Source organism: Nomascus leucogenys, chromosome 7b (assembly GCF_006542625.1).
Source record: "Nomascus leucogenys isolate Asia chromosome 7b, Asia_NLE_v1, whole genome shotgun sequence".
Taxonomy (NCBI): Eukaryota; Metazoa; Chordata; class Mammalia; order Primates; family Hylobatidae; genus Nomascus; species Nomascus leucogenys.
This window is the reverse complement of record NC_044387.1, coordinates 72350664-72376942: the sequence shown is the minus strand read 5'-3', so window position 1 is coordinate 72376942 and position 26279 is coordinate 72350664. Positions and strand designations below refer to the sequence as shown.

The 26279-nt window shown below is 45.7% G+C and overlaps 1 protein-coding gene across 3 annotated transcripts in view; it reads left to right on the top strand.

Moving 5' to 3' along the window:
* The window catches only part of GATB (glutamyl-tRNA amidotransferase subunit B), an 81226-nt gene that overhangs the window by 42487 nt on the left and 12460 nt on the right, over nt 1-26279 (top strand). For all 3 annotated transcript variants that reach the window (XR_004031040.1, XM_003257836.4, XM_030816240.1), the window contains 5 exons: nt 1031-1144; nt 3855-3939; nt 5230-5274; nt 7601-7790; nt 20326-20459. Coding sequence is in view for 2 of the 3 variants with exons in the window: in XM_003257836.4 (XP_003257884.1) it covers nt 1031-1144; nt 3855-3939; nt 5230-5274; nt 7601-7790; nt 20326-20459 (568 nt within the window). In the remaining variant the exon portion in view is untranslated. The remainder of the gene's footprint in view (nt 1-1030; nt 1145-3854; nt 3940-5229; nt 5275-7600; nt 7791-20325; nt 20460-26279) is intronic.

The following is a 26279-nucleotide window of genomic DNA, read 5'->3' as shown; positions in this document are numbered from 1 at the left end:
AATCTTGGGAAATGAATTTATTCAGCCCATCAAGACACTCAGGTTTGGCAAATTACTTTTAATTTAAAAACGTAACTAGGAAAATAAAATCCAGCATTTTGTCTTCTCACTCTGTTCTCTTTTAAATGTTGTAAATGAAACGGGGAACAGAGAATCTGAGCTTTACTTTGTAGGGTGCCAAATGTGATTCTTTCTTACCTACACCTATTTGTCTTGGGATTTTTCTCTCTGTCTCTTCCTCAAGAGCCTTTTAGTCCTCCCCACACATTGCCTGCTTCTTTAGGGCTTGTTGCTCCTAATCTGAGGGGCCTCCAGGGTCAAAGAAGGTCCTCCCAGCATGGGGTCATCACCTCTCTGAGTCCCACCACAGACTCCCGACTTCGTAACAGCACTGTCTGTCTGCTGTAGCAAATCGTTACAGCAGTCAGGAAGGATTCGGAGTCATGCTTGTGGAAGGAAGAGATTATTACACTACTTGGAGGAAGGAGGAGGGGGGAAAGCCCAGGTTTCAGTTCTTGCCCTTGAGCTGCAAATTTCAAGGACTCTCCCCTAAATCTCCTGGAATCACTGTTAGAAATCCACATTCCGTTGGAGAGCAGTGTAAGGTTATCAGATATATGAGGCCTTTCCTCCAACTCAGCTCTGACACTTTGAAAAAAAAACTTCAGTATAAAACTGCAGAGTCAATCTCCATTTTAATAGTTTTGTTTTTCTTATTTAGCACAAAAAAATTAGATCTCTCCAGCTGGCAAATCTAAAACTTCTCTTCCGTATGTGCATAAGCACACACGTCTGTATATGCTCACATGTGCAGGCACACACCGTAGATGCCTCAGGACTGTAACCCCTCTCGAGTGGCCAGAAGTACCAGCCACGTACTTCAGAACCAACCGTGCCTTCTCTGAAGTTAGGCTGCTGTAACTAAACAGCAAGTAGAGTTAGATGCTGCTTCTTTTGACACTCCCTGCCTTTAAAAGACCATGTCACCTCAAAGAATTTCTAAGGAGTTGTTTTTTTTCTCTCCTTCCAGAGGGCCAGTTGAGAGTGGATGCCAATATATCCGTGCATCACCCGGGGGAGCCTTTGGGCGTTCGAACAGAAGTGAAGAATCTCAACAGCATCAGGTTCCTGGCCAAAGCCATAGGTGAATGCCAGCTGCCACTCCTAGTGTCCTTCTTCCTATTGTTTCTCTCTTGCTGGCCCAGAAACTTAGTGGCTTACACAAGAACTATTTTCGTTTTCACTGGTCTGTTCTGCTGGTCCTGTGTCGGCTCACTCATGTGGCTGTGGGAAACCGGCAGGCCAGCTGAAGCAGAGGGTCCGTGGTAGTCTCTCTCACACCTTGGGGCCTTGATGCAGATGTCTGCTGGGCTTCTCCATCCATGTGATCTTTCTTCATGCGCTTGCCTAGCTTTGGCTTTCTTATGAGGCAGTGGGAGCATTTCAGGAGGATGAAGGCAGAAGTGAGTCCTAAGCTGTAGACCTCACACAGTGTCACTTCCAATGTGTTCTATTCAAAGTAGATTGAGGCCAGGCACCGTGGCTCATGCCTATAATCCCAGCACTTTGGGAAGCCAAGGTGGGTGGATTGCTTGAGGCCAGGAGTTCAAAACCACCTGGGCAACATAGCAAGACCCCATCTCTATAAAAAATTAAAAATTTAGCCAGACATGGTGGTGTGCACCTGTAGTCCCAGCTACTCAGGAGGCTGAGGTGGGAGATCACTTGAGTCCAGGAGTTTGAGGTCATAGTGAGCTGTGATCACGCCACTGCACTCTAGCCTGGGCGACAGAGCAAGACTCTGTCTCTAAGAAAAAAAAAGAAAATTACATTGAATTCAAAGCAGACTTGAGGGGAAATTAGACTCCACCTCTTTATCAGAGGATCCACAAAAGACTGGCTGTGTTTTACCATTTGCTACCTTCTTTCTGACCAGCTTGAGATTTACTAGGTCATGGTTGTTCATTTTAGATTGACCATGGCTTGACCTAAATGGTCATTATATTTTCCTGCTTTTTATATTCTTTTTAACTGCTAGATTATGTGCCCATGCAGTCAAGTAGTAGTCTTTCTGGAGCACACACTGTGGGTATTTCATTGATGATAAATGTATAATAACTAAAATAGTTTAGCAAGATAAATATCTGGGCAGTCCTGTAGATATAGGTAACTGTGAATTCAAGGGGAGGACCTCAGAGGACTAAAAAGATTTTTTAAAACCGAAGCTATCTAGAGAGGAAGAGGGAGGGATGGAGTTTGAAGTGCACCCCTTCAAGAGTGCACAGAGACCAAGACAACTGAATTTGTTGCCAAAGTTTTGCTGTAGCCAAAATGTATAATAGAGCCCTGGTCTTGTTAAGAAAAGTATTAGAAACAGTACAGAAAAGACAATTCTAGTCTTGTATTAAACCTTATTGTCCTGAACCTGAAGTGAATCAACCAGCCTCAATGAAGACAGTCTTCAGGAAAAAGTCATTAAAGTGGTCAAAAGGATAGCTTATGGGAGCAGAGAGGGAAGGGGTAGGCTCCCATATGAAGGCAGACTGAAGATGATGAACTCTTCTGCCTCCGGAAAGGGACATAACCCATGTTCCCAAAGCCGTGAAAGGTTTGAGTGAGGGAAAACCCTTATAAGCCAAGTTGGTGAGGAGGAAGCCTGGAACAAATGGAGGAAGTTCCACCTCCCCCTGTAGGTAGCAGTGGGCTGGGACCCGTTATTTTAAAAGGTGGTGATGGTAACCTAAAAAAAGCAGCCTGATTTTAGGTAGAGTCATCCATGAGTTCTGAAGGAGACCCCTAACTTTCTCCTGTCCTATGAAGAACTCTTTGGAGGACCAGTTTGAGGGAGAAATCTCCCTGTGGTCTGACTCAGAGTGGAAGAGCTAAAGCTTTACTACTATGGGTTCAATTCTCCAAGCCTGTGATTTTTTCCACAACCTTTTTCTCCCTATGTCAGGCCATTTAGCCATCATCTCGTGTCAACCAAAGAGATCACTGGAGTTGGGGAGAGATGGGGAGCAAAAACTGACACGTTTTGCTGTTGCTGCCTCTTAGCAGCTCAGATAAAAGGGTTTAGATTTGGGCAAGGGAAGGTAGTACATGGTGGGAGGGAGAGTTAAGGTGGAGGCTCAAGATATTTTCATAAAGAAGCTCAGCAGGCTGGGCTTAGTGGCTCATGCCTATAATCCCAGCACTTTGGGAGGCCAAGGCAGGAGGATTGTTTGAGGCCAAGAGATTGAGACTAGTCTGGAAAACATAGTGAGACCCCCGTCTCTCAAAAAAAGAAAAAGCAGCAGCAGCTTAGCAGTTGTGGTTGTGTTTTGATTCCCACAGCCTCCCTCATTTGATGGTGAGGCGTGGATCCATGGATCTTAATCATTCGGGGCCGTGGGTCCCTCTGAAAAGATAATGCAAATGCTGGACGCTCTCTCCAAAACCTGCACATATGCACACAACCCACACTTTTTATCTAATTTTGGGGGATACCAGAGCCTTCGAAGCCCATCCCAGGCTCCCAGGGTAAGGACCCTGGGTAGGCAGCAATCTCAGACCAAGATATTGGGCCCAGCCCCACTGCTGCCAAGTCATGTCGTCTGCATGGGGTTGCTTAATCTCTCTGAACCTGAATTGTCTCAACACAGAGTGAGCCTGCCTTCCTGAGGCCCTTTCCAACACCAATATTCTACTATGGCAGTGAGAAGGAAATATAGTGTGTAAAGGAAGGATTATTATAAACAATCTTCTTGATTTTTTTTTTTTTTACTTAAAGATTGAGAAAGGTTGTTTCTAATTATTGCTTGACTGGATGAAAGGTATATTCAAAATATGAAGCTAAATTAGTGTGTTTTTCCTAGACTATGAAATTCAGAGGCAAATCAGTGAACTTGAGAATGGAGGTGAAATTCTGAACGAAACACGCTCATTTCATCACAAGCTGGGGTGAGTTCGCATTGCTGAGTGTCCTGACCACAACCAGGCGGGGTGCGAGAGGGCTGAGCTCAGTCACTGACCCGCCATGTGACCTTGAAGGAGGCACTTAGCCTCTCCGCTCTTAGGTTTCCTCATTAGTACAATTAGAAAAGTACTGTACCCTTCACGCCTATAATCCCAGCACTTTGGGAGGCCAAGGCAGGCAGATCACGAGTTCAGGAGATTGAGACCATCCTGGCTAACACGGTGAAACCCCGTCTCTACTAAAAAATACAAAAAATTAGCCGGGCATGGTGGTGGGTGCCTGTAGTCCCAGCTACTCAGGAGGCTGAGGCAGGAGAATGGTGTGAACCCGGGAGGCGGAGCTTGCAGTGAGCTGAGATGTCGCCACTGCACTCCAGCCTGGGCGACAGAGCGAGACTCCTCTCAAAAAAAGAAAAAAAGGCCAGGCGTGGTGGCTCACGCCTGTAATCCCAGCACTTTGGGAGGCCGAGGCAGGCGGATCACAAGGTCAGGAGATCGAGACCATCCTGGCTAACATGGTGAAACCCCGTCTCTACTAAAAATACAAAAAATTAGCTGGGTGTGGTGGTGGGCGCCTGTAGTGCCAGCTACTCGGGAGATTGAGGCAGGATAATGGTGTGAACCCAGGAGGTGGAGCTTGCAGTGAGCCGAGATAGCACCACTGCACTCCGGCCTGGGCAAAAGAGCGAGACTCCGTCTCAAAAAAAAAAAAAGAAAAAAGAAAAGTACTGTACCCTATAGGGATATAATACACCCTAGGGCTGCTAGGAGACTTGAAGTGACCCAGACTGTGCCCAAGGGCTTAGTTTTAGGCCCTTTCCTTCTCTGCTTCCAGCTTACCTGCCTTGTGGCAAGAATTTTTACTTCCTTAATAATCTATCAGACCTTTCCCAGCTGAAGCTAGAGGCAGAACAGAGTGAAGACCTGGTTGTAGAGATGCCTTATTTTTGTTTAGATAACTTGGGCCTTAATTTTCTCACTCAGAATTTTGAGCATTGTATACTTAAAGCAGAATACTGAAAAAAGCTCAAGCCAAGTTCGAGCTGGCTGAAAGCTGGATACATTGAAGCCATTTCTTTTTTAAAAAAACGATCATTCTGTACATTTCGCTTTCTTTATGATTATTTTTTGAATGTATTCATTTAAGGTTTCCCCATGGAAGGCCACAGAGTTTGATTTTGCCTGTGTCCCTTATTGGTAGGGGAACCCTTCCCCACATATAGGCTGGCCAGTGCTGCTTGCAATGTTTAATGTTTTCTTATTTAACTATTGCAGGTGCACCATGTCAATGAGAGACAAAGAAGGAAAACAGGACTACAGGTGGTTACTCCTTATGGCAAAATACTGCTATATATCGGGGACTGGGGCGTATTTCAAGTTCATTTAAAGTTCAACATAATGATCCCGAACAATTTTTAGAAACCACTTTTTGTCATTGCTGTAACATGATGGGACATCTAGATTTCCTCTTTGATATGCATACTGAGAGAAGTACTAGTTTCTTGATTTGGTAGCCTCAGAGTGCCTTGTTTGACTGATTCAGCTTTTGAAAGAACTTGTTCATCCACTTCTGAGTCAAAGTTGTCACAGTTGAGCTAGGAGAATGGCCATAGAGGTTGGGGCCTAGGCTGTTCTTATTCTAATGCTCAATAACCGATTCAGTAATACGCTGAATGAAGCTCCTTGAGAAGACATGACAAAAGAGATGTTGACAGCATATGCTGATGGTAATTCCCTTGAACCTCACATGATGCTATTCATGATAAATTAAGTTGAACTACTTAATATGAGACCCACAAATAAAGCAAATACTAAGAACAGGCATAAGATAAATTGAAACTTTTATTTTTTTCTCATTGAGTTTAGCAGGTTGAAGTTTTAGGCAAGAAAATTGTGAGATCAGCCACCTTTCCTTTGTGAGGGGCAGAAAGATGCAAGTGTAGCTGTTATCAATGAGGATCAAAGTTTGCATGCTTATGTGGGAAAGAAGAAACTCATAAACGCTTAGTGTGAACCTCACCCCAAGAACTCCCATTGTGTGTCTGCTAGAGTCAAAATTATTTTAATTAACCGTGAACTTCCCGGGTGAGTCTGTTCTCACAGGGGCCCACTTTATTCCTGAGTGTTGCTCCCTGCCCTGTTGGTGCGCCTTCCCGTGTGTGGAGTCTGGCTTTCCATCCGCCCGTGGCTTCAGCGTGATGCCTCAAATGATAGTGAGCTGCAGGATGCTTCCCCTGGGTTTCCTCTTTCCCTCAGAAGCCAGACTAACTCACAGAAGAGATCTGGCAGTGAGGCAATGGGTAGCGTGTGCTTCGAATCCATTCCCTCCGAACCACCACTTCTTCTGAATACCTTGCTTTTTCTACATAAGCCCTTTGACAAAAATGGGCAGAGAGAAACCATTAATGCTGGATGAGAACAGAGGGAGGGACATCTTGTTTCATAAGATTACATGCAATGGTGCAGCTTCGACATTTAAAAAAATTAATTCCCTTCATTTTTTAGAGCAGTTTTAGCTTTACAATAAAATTGAATGGAACGTCCAGGGTTCTCACATACTCCCCCTCCCCACTCTCCCCCCAGAGTCTCCTGTTAATGTGCCACAGTAATGCAAGATGCTCATTTGTTACAATGATGAAACCAATATTCACACTTCCTTGTTGGCTAGAGTCCATGGTTTACACTAGGATTCCTTGTTTGTGTGGTACATTGCGTGGGTTTTGACATATGCACAATGACATGCATCCACCATCATGTCACACTGAGAAGTTCCACTGCATGCCCTGCTCCACCTCTTCATCCCTCCCTCCCTCTCCTCCAGCTGTCACATTTTATTTAGGCAAAATCTATTCATTTCCTCTATTTCTCAAGGGTAAATTTTTTTCCTTTCATTATTTATTTATGTAAATGCTGCTAAAATTAGTAGAAATGTTGAAATGGGGGGAAAGTCATCTTTCCTTCTGATAAGCAAATTGTTCTCATTTGGTCCTGTTTTTTCCAGCCTGTGTCTTTATGAAGACATAGTCCTGCATGCATATGGATGTTTCTGTCAACAGTGGATCACGTATGCTACAGGAGTCCCATAAGATTATCATATGGCATTTTTACCATCCCTTTCTTGCTCAGACATGCTTAGATACACCAATGCCATTGTGTTACAGTTGCCTGCAGGATTTGGGACACTCAGTAGCCTTGGAGCAGTAGGCTACTCCACATGGCCTATGTGTAGTAGGCTGTACCATCCAGGTTCACCTGAGTGCACTCTGTGATGGTCCCGTGACAAAATCACCTAACGACACATCTCTACGAACATATCCCCATCGTGAAGCAACACACAACTGTGTACACAATTCCTGATGAACTGTGGAATGAATTATCCACAGTTACAAATCCCAGTGTGACTTCAAGCCTGTGTTGTGCTTCTTTCACTCATCTTATTTATAAGCATGGAGAGGGGTGGGTTTGGAAGTTTTGACACTTGTGCAATGGCTTCCCTGGGAAACAGAATTAATGTAATAGGACATTTAAAAATATTTGCAAGTAACATGGCATCTAAACACAGAAACATTCATATTACTGGGGGAGGTTTTGTTTTCTCATTAATCCAAGTACTCCAGATTCAGTTACGTCTCCTCTGTCTGCCCAGGTTCATGCCAGAACCCAACCTGCCTCCCCTGGTGCTCTATGACGCCACATCTCTGCCCGCTGGTGCAGACCCACAGCAAGTGATCAATATTGACCAGATTCGGGAGACACTCCCGGAGCTCCCCAGTGTGACCCGAGAGAAGCTCGTCCAACAGTATGGGATGCTGCTGGAACACAGCTTCACTTTGCTGGTAGGTATCGATCGGATGCCAAGAGGATCCCGGCTCAGCAGATGGGGCAGTGACCTTCAGAGGCCCCGCCACACACAGGCTGCCATGGGCTCTGAGTGGGGTGGGCATGTTTCTTGGGTTGTACTATAGATGCTACTGAGAAGAGTAAGATGTAGTAACTTTTGCTCACTACCCTTTATGGTAAATGCTCCTCATACAACCAGAAGATGAAACGCAATCTTGTGTTAGTCATTTCTGCTGTGTAGAAATGAATGCCTGACCACAGCAGCTGTAGAGACTTCTTGAAGACTGTCCAAATGTTATGGATGAGTTTTTCCCATGTGTCTGAAGGACAAAATCAATGTATAGGGTTTCTGGATGTCTAGCGGTATCGAGCCATGACAGGGCTGGCAGGATGTTGCGTTCTCAAAAGCCAGCCAGTTGTTTTGCCAATTTCAGAAGAAAACATTTATTCCACATGAAATGCTAAAAACTCTGACTAAAAGTATCAGTCTTTTGAGGCTTGAGGCTGCGCCTGACGGGGCCAGTAGAGAACCTGACACTGTCGAGATCTGCTTAGGGATTTTCCATCCTTTTCAAAGCTGCCTGGGGCTTTGTGGTTTTCTTTGTCATGGCAGCATTAAAGTGATGCGGCATCAGTGAGGGTAGCATTTTGTCACAGTTGTCATCGTCTGTTAGGAAGGAAGTGGGAAGTTTTGTTGCTGTATCTTCCAGGGAATCAGTATATGCCACACCTATCTTCTGGGGCAGCAGGATCTGTGGAAACTAGATTTTTGCTTTTTGGATGGCCAGTCATAACTACATTGGGATGCTGGAATATACGTATTTATATGTCTATTTATACACTTCCAATAACAACATCCTAGCATTTACAGTACAACGTAGGCAGTCAGATGCATGTTGAATGAATGATTCTCTCTTCATCATCCATAAATCAGCTACTTGGAGAAGCAGAGTTGGTCACTGCCTCCTGTGGGCTGCTGTTTGATCTTCTTCTTACCTCTCTGGCAATTATATCACTGTCTTTTAAGTAGTTATTAGTGTATGTTGTTCAGCGTCTTGAAGGCAGGGACTGGTACATCCTCTCTGCTACTCAGCACAGATGAGCACAACATCAGCAGTGCTTAATGCCACACTTTGACTATGACTCAGTTAGTCAGCATTCCGCACAGAGCACCTCTTAACCCAAAGCCTCTTACAATTCATGTATTTTTCCTAGGTTGATGTAACAAAACTATGTTTTAGTCTTATACATCTTCCCCACCATCTTGACCACTTGAGTTTCCAACCTACTTGAAATAAACACTGAATTCTAGCCCTCCCTTTTATTACTGTTTGTGAAACTACATAGGAGATGGGAGGAAGGGACCAAGGCTACTCAGCCTTGAAGATTTAAGTTACCTCCCTCCACTCAGCAGGAGCCCAAGCCAACCCTTTGAGGTAGTGTATGATGAACCAAGAAATGGCCAAGGTTTCTTTGCTCAAAATGTGATTTCATAGAGAAATTCACTATAACATTAATTTGTGTTTGTGTGTGTATTAGCTGTCTCCATAAGAGAGTGAAAGAAACTTTCAGAATCTCCTCTCAAGCATACAGCTGTTTCTTTTCAAGGCACTGTATGAGAATCTGTGCCCCCTTCAGAGGGCATTTCCATAGGATTGTCACTCTCGGCCGTTGAGGAGGGGTGCTGGGGACAGTGCCTGCCTCACCTCACTGAGCATAAGCTTCATGAGGGCAGGGACATTTTTGTATTTGTGTTTGTGTCCTTGTCTTTATTCATGGGTCCTGCATGGTGCCCAAACCTAGTAGGCCTTAAATAGGTGTTTGCTAGGGGCTGGCAAATGAGTGAGTCCATATTTTAATAGTTTAAAGGCCTGTATAGGGAAACCTACCTTCAGTTATTTAGTTCAGCACTTTTTTTTTTTTTTTTTTTTGAGACAGGGTCTCCACTCTCACCCAAGCTGGAGTGCAGTGGCACGATCTCGGCTCACTGCAACCTCTGCCTCCCAGATTCAAGACATCCTCCCACCTCAGCCTCCCGAGTAGCTGAGATTCCAGGCATGGGCCACCACTCCTGGCTAGTTTTTTGTATTTTTAGTAGAGACAGGGTTTTGCCATGTTGGCCAGGCTGGTTGAACTCCTGGCCTCAAGTGATCTGCCTGCTTCTGCCTCCCAAAGTGCTGGGATTACAGGTGTGAGCCACCATGCCAGGCCTGGTTCAGCACTTTTATTAGCATCTTCTGTATAGCATGTACTGAGACAGAAACAAAAGATTTTTTGTAAGTTTTTTTTGCCTTCCAAGAATTTATACACACGCATGCACACACACCGCACACACACACACACACACACACACACACACACACACACCCCACTACAATAACCAGCCCCCAGGACAGATTACACCAGATAGATGGATAATGTAGGATCAGGGCCCACAAGAGGTAGTGGCTAACTTGATTGGAAAAAAAAAAAGGGTGAATTTTTTGGCCATTTTTGAAAGGACTTTTTTTGATACCTTAAAAACGTCCTTATTTTTATGGCTTGCAGAGAATGTATTGGGTGATTAGTATTTTTCCTTTAAAGGGCCAGTACTTGAAATTTCCAAGATGAGTGAGATTAGAATGAGATAGGAATGGAAAGAGAATGATTCAGACAAATTGTTTTCCTGAAATTAGGCAGCCTGAGCCCTTTATGACTTTGTAATCATTGGAAGCTGCGTTACTCATAACATACCCGAAAATGATATGTTCATGGTTTTTCCTGCCTTCATCAGAAACACAACAGATTGCTGAGAAGGGCAGATGCACAAATCTAATGAACCATCTTTCAATTTAAAGAGTGCCCAGGAGTATTCATTAAATAAATAGCAGTGGTGGAGGTGTGCTTTGCAGAGCTGGAACTCTGTGCTCCGTGTCTTTGGATTGCTTATTAAATTAAGCATTATGCACATGCCCACCCCCACGCACACCTCACCCACAAATGATGAAAAACTTCAGAATTTAATTTTAGTCTTTAATTTATCTTGTCATTTTATTGTGCAGTGAGCACCAAATTATTCTTAATATTTACAGAACTCTGTTATACTTTAGTGTCTACCACACACAATACCTGACACAGTAGGTACTCCATGACTGGGTGGACAGACGGGTGAGTGAATGGGATGTTATCACAGCACACAGGAAGATCCTGGGAGAAGCAGTGTTCCTGATAAAAGCATCCCTGTTTCCAAAGGTCAGATACATAAACCATGCTTTGACGACCCAGAGAATCATGGGGTATCTTGCCCCACCTAAAACTTCAACCTATTCAGCTAACCTTGCTTCTCTAGCTTATGTCAAGTTGCCTTGATTTCATATATATATATGAAATCGATTTTTTTTGTTTGTTTGTTTTTGAGACGGAGTCTTGCTTTGTCGCCTAGGCTGGAGTGCAGTGGCGCAATCTCGGCTCACTGCAAGCTCTGCCTCCCGGTTCACGCCATTCTCCTGCCTCAGCCTCCCAAGTAGCTGGGACAGAAATCAAGGCAACTTGATTTTGTGTGTGTATATGTATATAAATATATATATCAAGGCAACTTGACATAAGCTACAGAAGCAAGGTTAGCTTTTCTCTATATATAAATTTATGTATATTATAAAACATATACAGAAATATTTATGATTATAAAATTTATTATAAATGTAGGGGCTACAAGTGCAATTTTGATACATAGATATATTGCATAGTGTAAGTCTGGACTTACAGTGTAACCATCACCCAAATCATACACATTGTACCCAGTAAGTATTTGTCATCCCTTATTCCCCTCCCACCCTTCCAAGTCTTCAGTGTCTGTTATTCCACACTCTGTGTCCCTGGGTACACATTGAGCTCCCACTTATAAGTGAGAACATGTGGTATTTGATTTTCTGTTTCAGTGTCGTTTCACTTAAAATAGTGGCCTCCAGTTCATCCATGTTGTTGCAAAAGACATGATTCCATTCTTGTTTATAGCTGAATAATATTTCATTGTGTAGATATACCACAACTTCTTTATCCAGTCATCCATTGATGGATGCTTACGTTGATTCCATATCTTTACTATTGTGAATAGTGCTGTGATAAACACTTGCTTGCAGGTATCTTTTTTAAATGATGATTTCTTTTCCTTTGGCTAGATGCCCAGTAGTGGGATTGCTGGATTGAATGGTAGCTCTATTTGTAGTTCTTTAGGGAACCTCCATACTGTTTTCCATAGAGGCTGTACTAATTTACATTCCCAGCAACAGTATATGAGCGTTTCCTTTTCTCTACATGACCTCATTTGTAAAGATTAAAGAATAGAAATGTTGAAGCTGAAATCCAGGCATTAGGATTCTGAAAAAATGAGAGAGTCTAATAGCATAACAAGTTTTTCTCTGAGTCAGTATATCAGTAGTAGTTATTATAATAGAATGATCAGAATTATATGCATGTGCATTTTTCTTAGCAAAATCCTCCCCGGCTGATTTCTGTGGGGCATCTCTTCCTAAACTCTGCTTTACTTCACTCAGAGAACACAAAAGCATTGTAGCCATTTGCTTAAGCAGCCTAGAAAAGGCTGCCTGCTTCTAGCATGCTCTGCAATTCACATTGTACCACTTTTTAATCTATCCTTACAGCAACCCTCTGAGGCAGGGACTGCTGCTCTCCCCATTTACAGGTAGGGAAATGTAACCTCTTTGGTTCAATAACTTCCCCAAGTCCATATTGGAGCCACGTTCAGATCATGCTGACTTCAAGGCCCAGGCTCTTCATTCCTAAGCTCTGCTGCCCGCTTGCATATATAATGTGCTATAATGTCAAACAGAAATAATGTTTTTAGTTAATTGCTGTTTGGGGTCACTTTTGTTTCATTAGTGGAGAAAACAGAGTTTTTACTTTCGTTAACATTCATGCCACTAGCGTTTTGTGCAGCACAGTCACAGAACATAGATTCATTTAAAAGTTTTTACCACTTCTATTGGTTTTTAAGATGCCAGACTGCCCTGTAAATAAACATAAAGTGCCATCCACTGAATTTAGTGAAAATCAGTCAATGCCAATGAAAAGCAGAAATCATGTCTATTTTCCAAGTGAAAAAATAAAGTTAGAAGTAAAGTAATATAAGCTGTCCTCTGCAGCTTTATTTATTTTGTTTCTTAAACCTTCTGCTGGAGGCACTTGAGTCCTGTCTAAATCATTGGGAAGTTCCAGGCATGGTGACTCACACCTGTAATCCCAGCACTCTGGGAGGCCAAGGTGAGAGGATCACTTTTGGCCAGGATTTCAAGACCAGTTTGGGCAACAACATAGTGAGACCCCTGTCTCTACAAAAAAAAAAAAAATTTAAATTAGCCAGGCATGGTGGCACATACATGTAGTCCCAGCTACTCGGGAGGCTGAGGTGGGAAGATTGCTTGAGCCCAGGAATTCGAGGCTGTAGCGAGCTGTGGTCGTGCCACTGCAGTCCAGCCTGGGCAACAGAGAGAGACCTTGTCTCTAAAATTTAAAAAAAGAAAAAAGAATCTGAGGAGTGTCTCCACGTAGGGCAGAGTTTGTGGCATTTATGGCTTGATTTTGCCTGGTGCCTCCTGTCCTTCAAGCCTGGCACTTAATAGGAACTTGGTAGGAAACAGAGATGAGTTTGCAGGGCCCTGGCTGTGCATGAAGTCAGTGGATGGGAAGATCTGAAGCTCATCTGTGGGAGATCTCAGTGGAGGAAGCCAGAGCATCCCGAGTTGAGTGTTTCTTGAGGGCCTGCCACCTCTGACTGCAGTGCTGGATGCTAGTTCCAAATGTCAGTGCTTCAGCTTTTCCAGGTCTCTCCGGAGCAGCCCTACAGGGCATTGAGTTAAAACACTGACTCGGGGACACCCTTGATTCCACATCTGACCTCTGACACTTCGGAGCTGGGAGGGCTCTGCAGGGTAACCAGAGCTGTTTCCCTCCCCAGCTGAAAGAGGGGGCGATGACTCACTTACCCCAAAGATGACAGACACAGCCAAATCTTCACTGAATCTAAAAAAGCCTAAATATAGCAAAGCAGACTCCCAAGAATATGCCGCCAGGGAGAAGAGTGTTGACACCAAGCAACGTGCTAAAACAGTTCATTGAGAGCCACGAAAGGCAGGGCTGTAGAAACATCCAACATGGCCCCAGTGAGACTGTAGGAAGATGTACTTGCGAGCCCTCGAGTCAGCACCCTGGGCTGCCGTATGCTTGTGTTTGTCTTTATAGTCAGCCTCAGGATGTGTCATCTTACTTATACAACTTCATTCTCTCCAGCTGATTCTTCCACTTTTAAAATCATAATCCTTTGTTTCTGACATCATGGAAAAGGTTAAGGTGTCTCCAAGGAACAAAGAAACAGAAAAGATATCATGACTACAGCTGGTTGTTAAGTGGATTGTTTTTCAAGAATTTTCCTTTAAGTGGCTAGTAAGCTAGAAATGACCAGGTTTGCTTTCTGGATGAATTGTCTATAAAATAATTTTCCATGATAAATATCTATATATCCCATATGTAATACTACTTTAAAGCTAATAATATCTAAAAACATATTGACTGGTTTTAGACTGGCCAGACTTACTGAGGTGCAAAGTACTCACCTTCTAACTACTGTTGAAGGAAAATCTATTTGGTCAACATCGTCAGGCACCATATTTCAGCTCTGTGCAATTTTCAAAATTGATTTTATTCTTCATTTTATAAAAACTGCATTCAGTGCTCGCTAGCTTAAGGGTGCTTTTACAGTGACTCTATACACTAGAAAAATAACCAATGTTTTGTTCTGGTAAAGTTGAATAAAAAGATGTATCATCTAACTCTACTTCTGTAAAACCAGCAGTTCATTTCTTTTGGATGCAAGGGATGAGGAGCTTTTGGAGGGGAAGATGCTCTGGGCTCAGAGCCGTGTGACACCTCAGGATCCTGCCCAGTAGGGAGACAGTGCAGGGAGGAGTAAAGTCCTGAGTGCCAGCCTTGGGGACCCACAGGGATTCTGTCCCCAATCCATACCAAAGCCCAATTTCCTGTGGAATAATTTCCTTTTCAGGATAAATATATATTATTTGAGGTTTCAGGCAGATCTTGGAGGAAAGGAGCAAATCCTCACTGCCTCTGTTGCTGTTTTTAAGTTCCAGCCAGAAAGCTCCTATTGAGCAACTCAGGTTCCTTCCATGTGGGGACGATTTGACAGTGGTGGTGTTAGGTGCGTTGGAATGTGACTACAATTGGAATTGATTTCTTGACAACACACTGCCTGTGTCCCATTCGTGCAGGTAGTCTTTTAGCGGTGCCAGTCTGCTGTCAGCTTGTAGTACCTGAATTATTTGGATTTTGATTATTCGGGGGAAGTTGTTATTCCCAAATTGGTTTCCTTCAGCATCTCCCCTGGAGTTACTGCATCTCGGAGGATGTAAAGTCATTTTCACATTAGTCTGAATATCCCCTGAATGGAACTGGTGCCTGAGTTGAACTCAAGATCTGTCTACTTTCCAGCTTTGCTGGGAACACAGCACAAGTGAAATGGTTGGGACCAAAGTTTTGCTCAGATTTTAGGGGCTCCCAAGCCCTGCTGGGGAAATGACCCAGGAATAAAAATTGTGGGCACCAAAACAGGGCCCTGGACCCCTAGTTCTGTGTTCCTTGGGAGAACACACCTGTGGTGTTTGTGGGTCCATTTCAGAGCCTCTGCAGATCTCTGTATTCTTGCCAGCAGCAGTGGAGGTTCTGCATTGGCACTCTCGAGGGGGGGGTCGTGTTTCCTGTGCCAGCCTCACACCACCAATTAACTTTCGTTTGTTTTCTCCACTGACGAGGCCTCTGTAAATGAGTAATTTTTCTGTTCACAGGAGCACTCGCTGAAAGATTTTTGCAGCAGCTTCTTGTTTCTGTGAAAAGCATAAGGGGCACCGATTCACATCACCCACCCAAGCCACCGCCCCACTGAACATTCCAGTCCTTAGCCTTGCCCTGACGCCTGCTTTCTGGCTGAGAGCCATCGCTGTCCTGGGCCTCTTTGCTTCATTGCCATCCCCAGCACTAACATTTGGTGTTATTTTCAGGGCCATTTTTTTACATAGCTGTTGTATTTGAGTTTTGTTTTTCTCACTTTATAAGAATGACCAAATCCACAGGAATAATAAAACAGCAGAGCCTGCGTTGATACGCAGGTGATGAGCCTCCTCCAGCGTCTGCACAAATGCTCAGCAGCTGCTCACCCCAGCACCCCCGCCGCAAAGGGGATGGATGCAATTCCAGTGTGTGCCTTTACAAAATAACACATTGTGACGTGGGAGGGCCTTGTCCAGTGGAAACCCCTGTGGTTCCATCTGCAGATGCAGAGCCTCTGTATAGTCAGCAGCTCCCATCACAGGCATGACCTGCCCAGTTAGGTAGGAGTTACCCTATTAGAGGAATTAGAATGCAATAATAAATAAAATACAATATGCTTAATTGGTATGAGAAATATGAGATATTTCTCATATTTCTCATAAAACAATATGAGAAATAACAAGATTTGTCTTGTTCAGGATTGTGCAATGTCCAGGTCTGGGTGTGCTCGCAGGACCTTTTCTGGGGCAGCAGTAGTGTGGGGAGGGGATGCAGAGGCAAGGCGGGGCAGGAGAGCCGCAGAGGAGCTCCGGCTGCCCTCCATCTCTGGAACCCTGTATGGCCTGTGCAGTGGGCGTGCAGCTGTCTTCCTTCCTGGTCTGGGAACAGGTGTGTGTCATGCCACAGCTGAGTGCCACGTGGCCTAGGTGTACACTGGCAAAGGCAGGAAGTAAACCTGCCATTTTCTCCTTCTGATTTCAAAGTTAATTTCCTTGCAACATTTTTAATATGTTAAGAACCTTTGAACAGCTGGCAGCTCTCAAATAAAATAATGGAAGTGTGGGAAAGCACTTTCTTCAGATGAGCTGGCTGCCTCCCATTGCACCTGGCTCTCCTCGGTGCTCAGTTTCGGTCCCAGGCAGGCAAAGACCATGACCTTTCCTTCCTCAAAGGCAGTGCCACGCAGAGGTTAAAAGCACAAACCGCAGAGGTTTGGTCCTAGTTCTAGTGCTCTCTTGCTGTGGGACCTCAAGCAAGTTAGTGCCTCGTGTCCTCATCTGTAAAAGTCCTGAGAGCTCTGAGCTCAGAGGGTTGTTGTTGGGATGAACTGAGGTAATGTGGAGAGAGTGCGTAGACAGTGCCTGGTGCCCATCACCGCTGCTGCTGTAACTCTGGTTATCACTGTCCTCAGCAGCGGCAGTAGCCTCACGCAGCCACGCACAGGGCCTGGTTCTGAGCTCTGTGTCTAGCAGATATTTAGCAGATACTCTTGAGCACCTTTGACTAGCCCAGAATGGCTCATCTGGGGTCCCTTGTAGCTGTCGGAACGCTCCCTGTCACATAACCAGCTGTTCCTCAACTTGCATTCTTCTGGGCTGCTTTTCCTTCTCTGAGTCTGCCACTGGGCAGCTGGCTCTATCAGGTTTCCTTCTCATAAATAAATATAGTCCACCTCGTTTCTGGCCTATCATCAGCTTCACAGGGTGTGTGACTTAGAACAAGAAATGCAGTTGAGAAATCAGCCTTCATCCTGTTCCAACTGGAGAGTCTTCCAGTATTTGCATTTGATCATCTCTGAAAGTAGGATGCAGAAGACCGCTTCAAGGCAGGTTGCTTCCAGGGCCTAGTGCAGGGTAGACTGAGGTTCCTTCCCTAAGCAGGCAGTGGTGGTGAGCAGGTCCCTCTGCTTTGCCTCACACCAGCATTGATCACCTGACAAATCATTAGTAATCAAGGGTTCCTGTTAACATCTGAGAGGCGGAGCCAGTACTGGCTCTGGGTGTAATTCAGTGCTTTGGGAAATTTGATTAAAATGTGAAAAAGATGCTTCCCAGTCACAGAGCTGTGAGGACTGGCAGGTATTACACAAAAGACAGGACCGCTCATGCCTGCTGCTTTAGCCATCTCTGAAGGAACAATTAGAGTCGCAGTCAGCCAGGGGACTTGACTGTCTGTGTCGCTGAAGTTGCAGTTCTGTCGCATGTAGGGTAGATTCATCCTGAGTCGAATGCTTGCTTGTTGCTTTTGAGGAGGACGTTAAAGGTCCCCTAATGCTGTGGCCTTTCTGCGTTGCTCTTCATATGATTTTTATGTAAGGGAATTACCAGCTCACTGTTTTTCTGAGAAAACCAGATGGCTGCACTGACATGTTCACCAGAGACTCTGAGATTCGTGCCAAGCTTATTAGCATTTGCCAATCTCATGGAAAAACTAAGAAGACGAGGAAACTAGAATGTGTGTGTTTCTTCCCTGAGAAGCGGCTTCTGCTATGAAGAGCAGAGCAGGCAGCCCATGTGCAGCTTTTATTGATCCATCATTCCCTGGGTGGCTGCGGCTCAGCCTCCTTCAGCCCCGCTCCCTATAGCTCACCCCATCACCACCACAGATTTTCTTGTCTGCTTTAAATTGTGGACTGAAACTATGTATCCCCTAGTGAAGTACAGTTCCAGCTCAGAGAGGCTTCATCACAGCACTGACATGAAAAGACAAACAGAAATCTGACTTGCCGTGTTATCCATCCAATAAAAAAAACACCCAAGGGTAGAGGAATAGATATTCATCACGTCCCAGCAACTCAGCCAAGCCTGCGAGTTTAAGTGCAATATTTCTAGGTGGATTTAGAAAACCCTTTCCCTGGCAAAGCAAAGAGTTCTCCTGACAGCTCACTTTACCAGTGGGCCAGCCTGTCTGGGTTAGAACAAAGGGAATTCTGCCCGTCTGATTTGGGCCAGGTAGCAGTTTTCTCCTTCCCCAGTGATTTGTGTACTATTGTGGAAGTTTGAATACTTTTCCATAAGTTAAGCAGAACTTCCTCTTCAAGTTGCCTGGCTCTGCCTTTATCTGTAGTCAAGCTTGGGCTGCCGAGGTGGCCTCTGCCCTGGTTTAGCATGAGCAGAATAACAGCACTGGCTTGAAAAGAGATTCAAGAGATGATTACACGATTATTCAGTAGGCTTGTCACCAGAGAATTTATCTGTTACAAAGAACATGTGGGGTTTTTTATTATTATGGAATTTCTGCTGTGCCCGTGTGTGTATTCCAGCAGCTACAATAGCTACACTTGGAGAGCACTTTTGTCAGTATATCTTGCTTCTTCCCAGTATCTCATTTTTTCCAGAAAATTCTTTTGGTTAATGAAGGGTCTCAGAAAGGAGCACGGGTAGGAGCCTTAGGTGCAGTGTGAACTTAAAAGGAATATTTCAAGAAAAGTGTAGTTTGATTTGAATTTCCATGGATAAGGGAAATCTACTACTTAAAATGTATATCCTCTGAATTTGGAAATTTCAGCCTTCCCTTTCTGAGCAGCACAGTTTTTATGTTTCTTATTGAAATAGTAGGGATGGACTTAGCTAAATTTCTTGATTGTGTCAAAACTATCTGAACTGGCAGCAGGCTGTAGTATAGAACCTGGTAAGTGCCTCAGGGCTGGTCATATGCATAGTTGTGGCAGTTGCAGTATTTAAAGGTGAACATGGTATGATAAGAATGTGTGCTTGTGTGTGATTTCCAACACACATACATGCTGATGGGAGACACCAATTCCATCTGCTGATATTAGGTTGGTGCAAAAGTAATTGCGGTTCTTGCCATTGAAAGGTGGCAAAACTGCAGTTACTTTTGCACCAACCTAATACTGAGCAGCTGCCATGGCCCAGCATGGACTTAGCTGTAGCTGTATTGTGAACAGGGAGAGCGTGGCCGTGACTCGTAGGGCTGACAGTTCAGAGGGGGAGAAGTGGTACAGTCTTGATGACACAAGTCTCCAGCTGATCATTTTCCCAGAATACGGTGAGAGGCAGGGCCTCTTGTACCTGGCCCAGCTCAGAAGGCTGGGAGGCTGCTGCCCCCTCCACCTGTTATTAAGTGGCCTAAGTAGGTCACATGTGCCCATGTTCTCCCTCATTTTGAAAACATTTCAGAACCATTCCTGTCTACTTCTTGTCATGATGTGAAAATCAGTACAGGTATGATCCACTTTTGATTTTTCAGAGGTAGAATATTCTGTTTGTTCTTTCTTGATTTTGCTTTGTTTTTTACCCTCTTTTCTAGCAATTACTGGGACTTCAGCAGAGGACAGGCCTGGAAAGAAAAGGGGAATTAAAGTCAGGCCAAACATTTTAGGCCCAGTGTACACCTCAGGAATGGAGATTGCAGGTTACACACAGCAGACACGGAGAAAGCAAGTGAGTTTGGGGGATGTGGAATTTCACCGTCCCTCCGGTCTGCAAAGTCAGGGCTCTCTAAAATGTGTTTATCCTTTTGAGAAAATGCTATGTAAATGCACACTGACAGTAGTAGAATAGTTGTCATTAGCTGAAAGTGATCAGAATTTTCTGGTGACATCTCATGGTTTAGCAAAGAAAAAGTGGCTGTCTCAGAGGAGGCAAAGGGTGACAGTTTCAGATTTGCCTTCAGAATGCTGATCTTTCATTTTTGGGGAGGCTTTATGTAATTTTCTTTTTTTTTTTTTAACAGAACGAAGTCGGCCTACTGGAGTTCTTCCAAAATGTGATGAAAGAAACTAGGGCAGAGCCAAAAAGGGTGACTAGTTGGGTCCTCAACACTTTTCTGGGCTATTTAAAGCAACAGAACCTCGCTGTCAGTGAGAGGTGAGTGAGGTCTGGGATTTCTTTCTTCCTTTGTGATGAGCTCTGTCCAGAAGTGCTGGAAATAGGGCAGGTCCATTTTTTGGCTACCCCTGTTCTCCCTCAGGATATCCTGACATGACACAAACATCCCCTGTGGATTCCACATTCTAAATATGTTCTCTAGCCCATGTAAAAATGTATTATTCCTTCAAATCTGTGACTGTACACTGTGTCCTCTGCACTGTGTCAGAGGTTGGGGGCACGAAGATGAATGAGACAGACATTTACAAACTTGTGGAGGATACAGATGTGTAGGGAAACAGCCACCCCAGGGTGATCCTGTTGTGCCAGAAGCATGCATGGGGTGCTGGGAATGCACAAAAAGGGAAGCTGAACAGAGGCTGGGGAACCAACCAGGGCTCCCCTCGGGAGGGGACGTTTAGCCATGCCCTGAAGCACTAGGGAGAGCGCCCCGCAGTGGGAGGGACAGATCGTGCAGACAAAGCAGAGTGCGAAGCTCAGAGAGCAGCACAGCAGGCTCAGGAACGCCAGAAGCTGCAGGGGCCGGAGGCAGGCAGGTGGGAATGGTAGGGACAGAGCCGCGGAGATGACCAAGGGCCACCTGGAGAACTGTGTCTGCCTTTATCACCAGCTCTTGACAGCCATAGACTACAAGCTCATACCAGTTTCACACTGAGGAAATGCAGTGTGTCTCACTCAGCTCAGGCCACTATAACAACATTCCACAGACTGGGTGGCTTCAGCAACATGTCTTTCCCATGATTTTGGAGGTGGGGAAGGTCCAGGATCCAGGTGCCAGCCGATGCATTCCTGGGTGAAGCCCTCTGCCTGGCTCGCAGATGTCCTCACATGGCAGGCAGGAGTTGAGGGGCGAAACAGGAAGCGGGGAGGGAGAGAAGGCCCTCTGGTCTCTTCTTACAGGATCCCCATTCCCACCATGGGGACCATACCCTCGTGACCTCTTCTAGACCTCATTACTCCTCCAGGGCCCCATCCCCTAAAACCATCGCGCTTCAATATAGGAATTTGGGGTGGGACACAAATACTCAGCATCTGAGAGCAGAGTAGAAGCCGGAATTCCATTTGGGAACCTCTTTCAGGAATGCGGATGAGAAATGCCCAGGCCTGAGCCAAGGTGGCAGCGGCTGAGCTGAAGTGAGCTAGGCCAGGTTGAGAGCAATTATCTCAATTGGCACAACTTCCAGATTTCTTGCTTGGGCAGAGGTGAAACAGAGGGCAGACTTTTTCAATGTAGGAGGAGCTAAAGGAAAAGGAATAAACTTTATAGGCCAGGGGTGAGGGAAGATGCCATATTCCATTTCAGACGTGCTGACTTTGAGCTGCCTGTAGGACAGACATCGCCCCCACGGGGCTAACAAGTAGGCAAGATCTATGAGTCTGCAGCTGATAAGATCTTGGGGAGGTTTGCAGTTGAGAGTTCTCTCGTTGGTTCGTTATTCAGCTCATGTTCACTTAGCCTCTGCTGTGTGCTAAGCTCTGTGCCCAGCATGGGAAGCACAGTTCCCGGGACAGACACCGGCCCTGAATCAAAGGACAGGCAGCCTTGAAGCTGGTGGCTACAGTCAGTGACAAGGGTGCTCTGAGAGGGGAAGAAGGTAGCAGCTAAGCTAAGACCTGAGGAGAGGATGAGCAGGGACAGGCCAAGGTTGACACGGAAAAGTGTTTCGGGCGTGGGGAACAGCACGTGGAGAAATCTGAGGTGAGTCTAGGCATGAGAGTTTGGGGAATCCAGGGACACAGCACAGCATAAGTGGAACATGGACTTAGCAGCGTCTGTACTTGGAGCTGTTGGACAGATGAGAACTTTCAGGGTGGGTGCAGCATGCCAGGGTGGCTGGGGAACAAACCTGAGGCTCTCTAGCCTTTAACTGGGAAGCGTGGGCAGAGAAGGAAATGGAGGCACGATGGTACAGAAGGAGAAGGAAAACCAGGAAACCGGGGGCGGGGGTGGGGGGGGGCGCGGCTGGTGACACAGAAGCCAAGGGAAAGGCAAGTTTCAAGAAGGAAAGAGTGAGCAATAGGTGTCACTGTGGGGCGTCAGGAAGAGAGTTCCCTCGGAGCACATAGGCAGGCAGGTAGCAGGTCCCTTGCAAGGTCCTGGGGCAGGGGGAGCCCAGGCTTGGTGGGTGTGTCATTGTCTCAGCAGCATCCCGGTGAGTGAAGACAGACAGATATTGACAAATAACTCCCAACAGTTGTTTGCTCAAATAAGTTAACTCTAGATGGTGTCAACTCCATGTTCAGCCGCTGGCTATGAATGCACACATCCATGTGTTAGTGTGGCCCGGGTGTTAGTTCCCTTCCCGACTCGGCTGCTCGGCTTGCATGAGTTCCCCCTCTGACCCTCAGTTTCCTCACTGTAAAATGAAAATGGCAGGACGTGCCTCAGAGAGCTTTTGAGGGGAAAATTCACAGTGCCTGGCACATTGTGGGCCTCGGTGTTAGCCACCTTCTCTTTGCCAGGGTGCTGTGCTAAATATCAAAGCACCTGCCACCCTCCTGAACTCCTGTGGCATCTGCTGCCTCTTTATCTTTTTTTTTGTTTTGTTTTGTTTTGTTTTTTAGACAGTCTCACCCTGTCACCCAGGCTAGAGTGCAGTGGCACGATCTTTGCTCACTGCAACCTCCACCTCCCAGTTTCAAGCGATTCTCCAGTCTCAGCCTCCTGAGTAGCTGAGATTACAAGCACCTGCCACCACACGCAGCTAATTTTCGTATTTTTTTAGTAGAGACAGGGTTTCACCATATTGGCCAGACTGGTCTCGAACTCCTGACCTCAAGTAATCCACCCGCCTTGGCCTCCCAAAGTGCTGGGATTACAGGCGTGAGCCACCGCACCCGGCCTGCCTCTTGGTCTTTCATCCCTCACCCGGGCTTGCCCTCTCCATTCAGAAATTCTGCTGTTGGTGCTGAAAATGCTGTGGTCGTTCTGTGGCGGCAGGAGCTGTGCTGAAGAGTTTATGGATGGGATACAGCTCTACCAGAGCCCTCAAGGCTGGACAGGATTTGGTGAGGGAGAGGGCGGTGCCTACCTGGAGCCCAGGTGCAGGAGTGGCAAAGAACTGGCATGATTGGGAAGGAGAGGAGCGTAGCTTGCAGGAGCAGAGGGTGGAAAGCGGCCAAGAGGTGTGGCTGTGTGCAGAGCCAGAGCTGAGCTGGAATAGGGGGCCTCTGGAACGTCAGGAAGATTCAGCCGTGAACCCATCAGGTGCAGAGCCCCACTCTGCGGTGTGTGGGGGATGACCAGGTCCCGGTTCTAGCCCCACAGGTGCTGTCAGCCTCCTGGGGAGGACTAGAACTTGTGCATCAGAATTTTAATTCAAGGCAGAATGGGATGCTTCCAGTGTTAGAAGTAGACACAGTGCAGTGGAAACAGAGAGGAGGGAGATTCACACCAGCCAGAAGATTGCAGAAAAGCTCCAAGAAGATGACGTGTTTGTGCTTCTGGAGGAAATAGAAATTTCTTAGCTTTAAACTTACGGTTTTTCTATGTTGTTGGTTAAAATGTGTGGAATTGCTGAACTTTAGTCTTGGAAGAGACCTTAGGGATCTTCACCTCTTTCATTTAGCAGACGAGGAAACGGAGGCCCTAGGAAATAAGGTGACTTGTCTCAGATGGCACAGCCACAAAGACTAGAAGCCAAGTCACCTGGCTTGTGATCGGCTTCTTTATATGTTGGTCTGTGAAGTTAGGGGTTTAACAGTCATTTTGGTGGCCTCTAAAGGAGCTGACAGATAAATTAGCCTGTTGAGTGGACCTGGAGTTCCTGGTATTTACCCAAGAAGTTCATAAGCAGTAAAGTTTTAAGAAGTGAAGGGTACCCAATTCTAAATAAAAGTAGGCTTGGTTGTTCCAAAATCAAGTAAAGAGGAATCAGGCAACAGTTGTTTTACAGTTTAAATGGAACAAGGACTGAGAAGCCAAAACCAAATCATAGCAGCTCTTTTCCTACACAGTTCAAAGAATGTTTAGCTGGACTGCTATACTAGGCTGCCCATAGAGCAAACATTAATTAATGAACAGCCTCAGCTACTAGGGCTAATGTTTCCAGAGCTTAGAAGGGCAGTAGCTGCAAAACTAGCTATAGTCTCATAGTGATACCCAGGCAAGGAACACTCTGGAGATCAAATTGGTAGAGAATGATTATGTGAATTAGCATTCATCTTTAAAGACCTCTCAGAAGACCGATGTTTGAAGGGTCCAACCTCTTGTTGAACTTGGCTTTTTAATTGAGTATATTGCTTGAAAGGTTGGTTTATTTGGTTAACAGCTTCTGAATTATGAGTAACAGATTTGGTTAGTTAAGAAAGTGGACATTGTAAATTTCCTGAGCACGTATTTTGTGGTAAAACTAGGCAGGTACAGCTATCCAGTTGTCCAAGCCAGTTGAGTGCCCCAGTGTTTCAGGTGAGCTGCGGACAACAATTCCTGAGCACTGGAGCAGGGAAGGATTTTAAACCAAGAAGGGACTGGAGACAAGAGAAAGATGTGTCCCACAGCATCAAATGTAGGATAGCATCCAAGGATGGGCTGCAAGCATTGGAAACCTGTTGAGCTCACTGTGGCCAGACCCACAGCAAGTCAGAAGTGGTGGTGTTGGGAATGCAGAGGGAAGGATGGCTGTAATTAATGTTTGGAAGAATCACTAGGATCTGGTAATAAGGTACTAGATTTTTCAGGGAGTAGGTGATGAATAAAGCAAAGACAACATGATAATCTGCATTCTGATACCTAGAAGCATGGTGCTGTCATTGGAGACAGAAGATGGGTGGTGGGAAATGCAGAGGAGCTGGTCTGTGAGGAAGACAAGTTTGGCTTAGGATAAGGATTGGGAAACTATAGCATGTCAGCCTCTGGCCTGTTTCTGTAGAGCCTGTGACTAAGAATTGCTTTTATCTTTGTTAAAGAAGCATATGTGACAGAGGGCACTCACCAAGCCTCAAATATGCGCACCCTAGCTCTTTCCAGAAGTTTGCCGTCCTGGTTTAGAGCACATTGTCTGGGTGTGAACGGGGCCTCTCAGGACGTGGTTGACGTCAGCCAGGGAGAGAAATGGGACCTGAGGCAGCAGCGGCAGCCCTGAGCATCCTCCTCACGGCTAGGGGTCAAGTCAGAGGACCCAGCAAGAGGGCACCAGAGCCACCTGGCATGAACTGGCAAGGAGCAACAGAGGGACAGGCAAGGAAGAGGAGGAGATTCCAGAGGCCTAAGAAGGGGGTTTCACAAGGAACTTTCGGTGCAGCCCCAGGAGTCAGGGTGCAGCGGGATGGGGAGAAGCTGAATGTTTGGCCACAAGCGAGGGCGGTGATTTTTAAGAGAAGAGCTTCTGTAGAGTGATAGGCACAGAATCTAGATGGCATGTGCTTACACAGGGTAGGTAGTAGCCACTGGTGCTAGATCATTATTGTTAAAATAAAGCAAGAAACTGGGCAGATGCAAGTGACTGCAAGGTCAGCCAAAGGCATTGTCAAGACAGGGATGGTCAGAGCATTTGTGAAGCTGTGAGATTCAAGCCACAGGACACGGGAAACCAGCATCTTTGGTTCGGAGGAGTGGAAAGACTGGGGTTCTGAGCAGGGGTGGAGGGGTTGTTTGATGGAAGAGGAGGAGGAGCGTGCCCTAGAAAATTCTCGACCGTGGCTCAGCTGATGTCCTTGTGAAATGGGAGGTGAGGGCATGTGCAGAGGAGGGGAGCAGAAGGGGGCTGCCTGGAACAGGCGCTTGGTGGGATGCCAGCTAGGGGTACTGCAAAATCTGTGAGGTGAACACAGAATCCTTGTGCACAGCAGGTACCATCT